This window comes from Morone saxatilis, unplaced genomic scaffold (genome assembly GCF_004916995.1).
Source record: "Morone saxatilis isolate NCDOM2014 unplaced genomic scaffold, NCSU_SB_2.0 Contig14, whole genome shotgun sequence".
NCBI lineage: Eukaryota > Metazoa > Chordata > Actinopteri > Moronidae > Morone > Morone saxatilis.
Genome location: NW_023339696.1, coordinates 11764167 through 11772126, shown reverse-complemented (window position 1 = coordinate 11772126; position 7960 = coordinate 11764167). Strand labels below are relative to the sequence as shown.

Below are 7960 nucleotides of genomic sequence, written 5' to 3'. Positions count from 1 at the left end.
CGTGGTTTCTATAATCTGTTTAAGGTGTGTGTGTGTGTGTGTGTGTGTGTGTGTGTGTGTGAGACCACAAATGGAAGCCAGTGTTTTTTTGTCGAGGGTCTTTGTGGCTACTACTGTTATAGCTCACTACAGTAGACTCTGATCTCAGAGCTGCAGATTAGGTTATATTATATTATCAGTGTCTGTGCTTGTAATACAATTACCAGCAAGGGGATTTTCTTTCTTATTCTTTTTGACAGTGTATCAACTTTTGCTTTTTCTTTTGGTTTGACATTAAGTTGTCAGAGTTTTTGGTTTACGTTATTAAAGCTGGAATGTCAATTAAACAAACTCATTTGATGATTGATGGATAATTTAAGTTTTTGTTTTCAAGCAAAACAAACATCCCCTACTTTCAGATGTTAAGTGCTCTGAATTGTCTGCTTTTCTTTTCTTATTTAACAGAAAATAACTTGTTAGTCAGACCATTTGAAGATCCCACCTTGGGTCTGTTTTAAAGAAAACAATTCTTTGTTGCAGCCCTAAAAGATGAGCTTCAAACAGACTTCCTCCAGCAGACCAAACAGAAATCTATCTCTGATCTGATCTAAAGGAACATCTGCCGTGCAGATGGTGAAGAGCCAGAACGACCACCTTGTCTTTGCATGTAAACTTGATGTATAATTGTGTCCATCCATTCTGTATACTTTGTGATGGGATCTCGCTTTTTGCATACACTATTCAAAGCAGGCAGAAGGTGGGTGGGTGGCGAGTCCCTTCGGTGGCAGCAAACCAAACACGGCACTGGAGATTCACCAGAAGCCATGTTACTAGAGTTACTTTCTCTTTGTCTTCTGTGGATAGATCTGAGAGAAATCATGACGTGCCGGTTTTGCCTCTGTCGTTCCAGCAGCTGCTCTGAACCCCTCTACAAATATCTGGATTCACGTTGTCTCCAGGGTACGATATATTAATGAGCCCGTAAAGAGTGAGGAGTGATGGCGCTTCCACCCCACGGGCAGATTCTTTCTCATTGATAAAAACACATTCATCACGTCGGGTTTGCACCTGGATGAATTCCAATCACACCACCCTGAGGCTGTCTGGAAGATCTGATCCCATTTCAGTTGTGCATGTGCACCTTGAAGTAATGTTACTTTTTCTTATGCTAGACAGATCATATTCTAATACTTGGCATAAATAGAATTGAATACTTGTTTGTAAAGCTAACCAGATTCAGTAAACTGTTACTCAGCTTGTATCCGTTATTAATCAACCTGAATTATTTTCTTGATTAAATGTTTGGTTTATAAAGTGTCAAAGAACTGTCATTATTTCCCAAAGCCCGAGTTTGAAATTGCTCGTTTTGTCTGAGCAATAATCCCAAACCATAAGTTATTGAGTTCAGTGTCAGAATACAAAGAAAGGAAACAAATATCATTTCACAGCTTTGTATCTAATAGTTTATTAAGTGCACCTAAATTTCAGTACTTTGAATGCCGTCCTGCATGCTCATTGCATGTTGCTCTGCATACTAATAATGTGCTAAATAACAAACACGAGCAACTAAAATGTAGAATCCTATCTGATGTGATGCTCTGTGTAGCTGTGCGTTGTAAGAAAGCCGGCTGTGCCCACTGAGTGTGGGAAGAGTATCAAAGCTTTAGTGTTATGTAAGGAGAGATTCCAGGAAGCTGAATGTCAGGATGGAAGTGTCTTCTCTCTCAGCACTGTATGTCTGTCTCTTCATCTGTGTCTTTCTGAAAGCACAATGTCCGTCTCTATTTTAATCTCCGATGTGGGCCGTGGGAGCCGCCTGGGAGAGAGCGGCACACGGATCAGTTTGGATACCCAGAACAAGTGAAAAGAGTCTAGCAAACTAATTAAACATTGTTTCCAGCCTCTGATCTCCACCGCTGCTGGTTTCCTTAAAGCTGTTTTTAGTTGGAGATGCTACTTTAAGTTGGTGCATAGGGGATTGATTGGTGTGTTGGTGGAATAAAGATCTCTGATCATGAGTTGTTTGAGCAGAGGACGACATTAATGATTGTGTCTGGCTAAAGGCTACACAGACAGACAAGCCCTTTCTTCTTTCTCACACACACACACAACCAACACCACACACACACACACACCACAACACACACACACGCCCTGCCCCGCTCAGGCACTCAAGCCACATTCCAGGTGAACCTGGGGATCGTATGGTTCCTTGGTGTGATCACTGAAGGTTGCATTCTGTTAGTTTGTTTCGTATAACATTGAAGGACTTGCACAGTGAAGGATTTACTGGCTCAGGGGATGTGACCTGGAGACAAGCTCTATTAACTTAAGGGACTCTTCAGGTGTATGTCGCAGTTATGAGGGTTGTCAGTAAAATATTGGGTTGTAGTACTCTTCCTCGTCTGGACTCACTGGATTAAACTGTTATTTTGGCCCACTCTAATGAACATTATTGTCTTTAAAGTTTGAAATTCAAAGCAAACACAAAAACATACCCGGCACTGCCCCACAGGTATTTTCCAAGATTTGAATTTCAAATTTGAATCAGACGAGCAGTGACGTCGCAGTGGTGGAAAGTGGATTGTGGGGTCGATATCTGGCCCTCGTGCGTTTAGGTACCCGCTGTTTTCTCACTGCTCTGCTCGGAGTGTGTCCTCCAGGGTCCTCGTGCTCTCTGCTGCAGGGACACACAGTGACTTCAGCTCTCTGCTCATCTGTCCTTGTATGGCCTCTTGTTCTGGTGTTACTGGCACTGTGTATCTTCAGCGCACAGTTTGATATATTATTATAACAGTCGCTTTAAAGCTTGCTTGATTTTTCTCTTTAATTGTACATGAATTAAAATATGTGATTTATCCGTTAGTAAAGTAGTATTTGAAAGTGGCATGCTTTGGTACAGCTCATTCATACTGTGAGCTTAGTTAGCTTGATAGAGGCATCATAGACATATAATATGGTACCGCTTCACTTCCTCCTAGTTGAACTTTTTTTTTTTTTTCAGGGTATAGATGGCGGCTTGTGGGCACATGAAGAGCACAGACAAAGAATCCCGCTGTTTGGACATTTTTCTGTGGTTTTAAATGATGTCACTGTGTTTTTTTTACCCATCCGAGGTGTTAGTTTTATGTTTTGGGGGACAAAAAAACATGAGGAGAGAGTAGGGTTAACCAGAAGAGATAATGATCGTCTGCTGTGGTAAAAAAGATAGCTCTGGTCAATTTGAGACCAACAGGATACAGAAGGAGAGGTGTTGCCCTGGTCATGTGCTCAGAGAAAAGCCAGTTGGAGCAGCAGGCAGGAGGCAGGAGGCAGAGCGAGGATGAAAGCACATAATTGGCTCTCAGTGGGAGTGTAATCTTCAGGGTGTAGAGGTAGAGGGAGGACCACAGAGCACACATGTATGCACATACAGCCCACATCGCTCTACGGTTTGTCCCACGTGCAAGACTGCCTCAACATACTCACTGCCGTAAAGGGCCACTGCCAGTGACTCTGCACTTGTGCCTTAAACTCTGGCTCTTGTTTATACAGGGAACGTCCCTTCTTTTCAAGTGTGTGGCAGGAAGTTGATTCTCTGTCCTCCAGTGACAGATAAAGTGCTTCGCTCCTCCTCTATCCTCCTCTATCCGTGGAGTAATTCTGCCTGACCTAGTTGAGCTACGTGCTGAAGATTGTACACAGCCTGCAAAGAAAGTGCAGCGCTGTCAGCGTTTGTCTCATCAGAATTTATCACAGTCACAGTATAGTTGGTAAGCTAGAATTAACATGTTTGCCAACTTTGTTTTTTTGTTTGCACCAGCTATAAAACAGATTATAAAAATAGTTTTCGTAGTTCAAGTGAATTTCGCAATAGCTGCCCTGTTGCCTGTTAGTCTAGGCTGAGTGTTGGCTTTGACTCTGCATGCCTACCCTGCCAGGTGGGTGTGGCCCTGTGAGTCACAGCTGCACAACGCATGGCAAAGTCAAACATTCATGGTGTGTTTCCACTTACCGTGGTTGGCTTTGGATTGCAGTGAATGGAGTAGTTTTTTTTTTTTCTAGCCTACGAGCATTCTTTGGGATGTTTATCGGGCTCGTTTTTCCAATTTGACTTCCAGAGACACACTATTCTTTTGTCTTGTTTTCTCTCTCCCCTGTGAGTGAGTCACTTCCTGTTGCAGGGAACAACAGCTCTCTAAACGGACAGTCTGTCCCTGTGTTTTGTTTGTTTTTGTTTGAAGTAGCTGAAGGTGACATGCACATTAGGAAAAGTGCAGGATATCTGTGTGCAGTATTGATTTGAGGTTAAAAGTCACTTAAGGCTTGTTTGTTGTGTCCAAATGAATTTCCGTGCAGCGGACATGAGAAACTTTGGAGTAACTGTAATGCAATTCCTCCTTTCATCAATTAAGGAATTTTAATTTGGTTCTCTTTCTTTCCTCCCCCACTTTCTAACTTTCCCGCTCTTTCTGCTCCGCTCTTCCCTCGTTCCTCCCTCCTGTCTCTCTCTCAGCTCCAGCTACTCCACAGCAGCATTAGAGTTTGAGAAGGAACACCAGATTGCTGCCGTGTACGAATCGCCCAGGATGTCACGGCGGAGCCTGCGTCTGCAGACCGGTGCCGGTCACTATGGCAACGAGAGCCTGGCTGACTACTCCCAGAACCACAGCAGCAACTACACCAATACCAGGAGAGAGACACGGTGAGACTAGCAATGAATACCGGAGAGTAAATATCGGCATGTTCATTTTTTTTCTGTCTCTCTGAGTGTGAGTCAGGGAAGTGTGTTGTCAGATTTGGTGCAATTTAGACCTGCGACACAGTCAGCGGGGCAGGGCTTTCAGGCTCTTGATGAAAGTGCAGCACAGAGCGTCTCTCCTGCTGCCTGCTGACAGCGCTGTCTGCTGAAGAGTCAGTCCCACAGCCTGGTAGAGGAGGAGACGTAGAGACACTGGCAAACCACTGTTGAAACAGGAGTTTAGCCCACTTGGCTGCGTTTACTGTAACAGTGCAGCTGAGTCAGAAACAGTCTCTCTACGTTGCACTGTCCTCCGTTTCCATCATCCCTCTGTTTCCGTCAGTTGTGTATTTTTATGTCATAAGGTTTGTGTTTGTTGTGTTATGTTGTATTGTGTACCTCTGTATATACTCGTATACATGCAACAAAACTCACTCTTCATATTTTTCCTGTCTCTGCTGTCCCAGGACGCTGCGGAGCAAAAAGCAGCAGTCCAGTTCCGGTGCCCTGTCATTATCCCTGAGCCAAGTCGCCACACCGAGGAAAACCCTCTCCTTCTCAGCTGTTAGTACACCGATTAACAGCAGCAGCAGCGTCGTTCAGGAGAGCAACACAGCATCTGATGCCTCTCTACTCGCCTCCATCCTGGACCAGTCACACCTGAGGCAGCGCACCGTCACCACAACCACAACCACCACTTCTACTTCTGTGGATGGACACTGGGGTCAGTTGTTAAAAAGATAGATTTCATCCCAAATGATCTATTGTAATTTAGAAGTTATTTGAATATCTTTTAATTGAATTCTACCATGTTGTGTATACAACACAAAGCTAAAATAGTACAGAGATAGAAACCATACAATGGGAAATACTAATTTAGGTTATAACCTGTGGTCAAGATTTTCAACATAAGAAATGCATTTATACGTTTTTATATCTCTCAATAAACAAGTATAGTATAGTATAAGGGAACTAGTTGAGGTATAGTGAGTACTTTGACTTTCATACTTTAAGTATATATTTTCAACAATACTTACATACTTATTTAAAATTATGAATACAAGACTTTTACTTATAATAGAGCATTTTTATATTGTTAGAGCAATAACATACTTGCTCAATATCAGTATCTTTGCACTAATACTTTATGAATGTAATAGTTTTAAGAATGAATTGGTTTTATTTATCTGTGTGTACGCTGCGGTCCCTCAGGGATGAGCTCCAGCGCCGACCACACTTCATCAGGTGTCAATGGAGACGCCAGTGCATCAAAGTCCCACACCTCGCTCGCAAATGGTTACATCTGCAAAGACTGCTCTATACACTCTCACAAGATGGACTCCTTTATCACACGGTCTTCATCGTCATCGTCATCATCATCTCAGGCTGCAGAAGCTTCCTCAGGCGCCCTCTACTCCTCCTCATCACCTTTCACAAGCATATACACCAGAGACAGGAGTCGAAGGAATAAGACAGGTGAGAAACAGTTGAGTTGGACATGTGTCCTTCTAAATATTGACATTATTGGACCCCGAAGGTGAAAGTCTTGTATGTCAATATCTTAATGGAAGTTGTGATAATGAGAATGTAATTGGTAGCGGTGTCTTTCTCCAGGTGTCCTGGTGTCTATGTCTAACGCGTGTATGCGCTACAGCAAACGAGCCCTGGCCCCCATAGTGTCCTTAGTCACCCTGATCTTCAACAATGTGCTCTGGCTGGGTTCAAGGGCCAAAAGCCCTCCAGGAAAAGGTATACAAGAGGCGTGCTTTGCTCTTCATCCATTACCCATCATTCTCTGTCTTTCTTCTGTCTTTTTCGGTGGCAGATTTTCCTGAGTCAGTCAGCTCAGAGTGAGATTCTCAGCGAGCTGACAGATTTTAGGCTGATTTCTCTTTTGCAGCTAATTTGAAATCTCCACTCCCTGTTGGTTTCTGCCTGAGCAGGATTCTTATCATCACTGTTAATGTTTCTGGCTGAGTCATGCTCTATTTCTGTTTCACATGAAACCTTGTTACATTTCCTCTTCTCAGGCTTTCCATAGTTTTCTGTCATTTTTCTCTCAGGGTATCTTCAGGGGATTTTTCTATCTTTGACTTCACTCATCCTACCACACATTTATATTTGTATTATTTTGTGTCTCTAGCTGTACCTCGACTGTGCATTCTGACTAACAGTGATTGTACGGGGCGGGTGTGTCACCAGGTGTGTTTGCATCATTTTCGGACTCGATGAGACAAGCAGTGTCCTCCAGTTTCTCCCAACTGTGGCTGTTTAAGCAGACCACTCTCCACAGGGTGATGGGCTACAGGGCTAATGGATATGAAGGACAAGGTACCAGCCGTTACTACAAAGGTTAACGGTCACAGCTCCTGACCTCTTGTGCCACTCTATTAATAAACTTTCTTCACCATTTCTCTCATTTCTAAGGTCTCACTTTTTTGCTTAAGAAGAATGAAGCCTCATGTAGTCAAATAATGTCCTTTATCATCTCTCTCCATCTCCAGCCTTTACTTTCACACTTTCTATCTCTGAAGGAGGAAGTATATTAGAAACAAAAATAAAACTGTACACCGCCCTAAAGCCATTTCCTGATTTCTGATCAGATCAAAACTATCGCACAACACAAGTTGAATTTTTAATGAGTCCTTTAGTTCACATGAGGTTGTGCAAATATGTGCACCCAAAGGAAGACTCAAGAGAACTAAAAAGACGCCCTGACTCAATAACTGTGATTTTCAAGCTCCTTTTTAGATGTGATGTGCAGTCGGTAAAGACAATTTGAGTTTTGGTTAGCGTGCACCTATTTGTACACAGTGTTTGACAGCAGTTTAAATTTTTACCTGGTCAGTTTTATTTCTAGTATACTCCTGATTTAAGCTGGTTCTTTTCACAGCTGTGGAAGTGTTGTATCAACACTCAAGCTTCGTTTTCACCACATTTCTATGTTCTTGTTTCTAGCAGTTGTCACTGTGTGTCCTCTTAACTGTTTTAATGCACCTCTATTCTCATTTTCTTCATGAAGACAGAGCTCCTCTGCTGTCACATTGGTGACGTGTGCACTTTCTCTTCTTCATCCATCGTTCATTTCGTCGTCATTTTCTCACACAACATGGTTTTGTTATGCAAATAAATGTGTTGTATGTATGTTGCAGCTCACACAAGTTTCTGTGGAAGCATGAATGTGAAGGGCCTGGTGACTGAAGATGCATCACATCTTAATCTCAATGGTTCCCTGTGTAAGCAGACACACACACACACACA

The 7960-nt window shown here is 42.8% G+C and overlaps 1 protein-coding gene across 7 annotated transcripts in view; it reads left to right on the top strand.

Moving 5' to 3' along the window:
- The window catches only part of sun1 (Sad1 and UNC84 domain containing 1), a 26924-nt gene that overhangs the window by 10430 nt on the left and 8534 nt on the right, over positions 1 to 7960 (top strand). For 5 of the 7 annotated variants that reach the window (XM_035654252.1, XM_035654248.1, XM_035654247.1 and 2 more), the window contains 6 exons: positions 4475 to 4663; positions 5167 to 5423; positions 5912 to 6175; positions 6314 to 6448; positions 6902 to 7030; positions 7852 to 7935. In XM_035654252.1, coding sequence (XP_035510145.1) covers positions 4548 to 4663; positions 5167 to 5423; positions 5912 to 6175; positions 6314 to 6448; positions 6902 to 7030; positions 7852 to 7935 — 985 coding nt within the window. In that variant the 5' untranslated portion in view covers positions 4475 to 4547. The remainder of the gene's footprint in view (positions 1 to 4474; positions 4664 to 5166; positions 5424 to 5911; positions 6176 to 6313; positions 6449 to 6901; positions 7031 to 7851; positions 7936 to 7960) is intronic. The other 2 variants (XM_035654250.1, XM_035654253.1) reach the window with 2 other exon arrangements.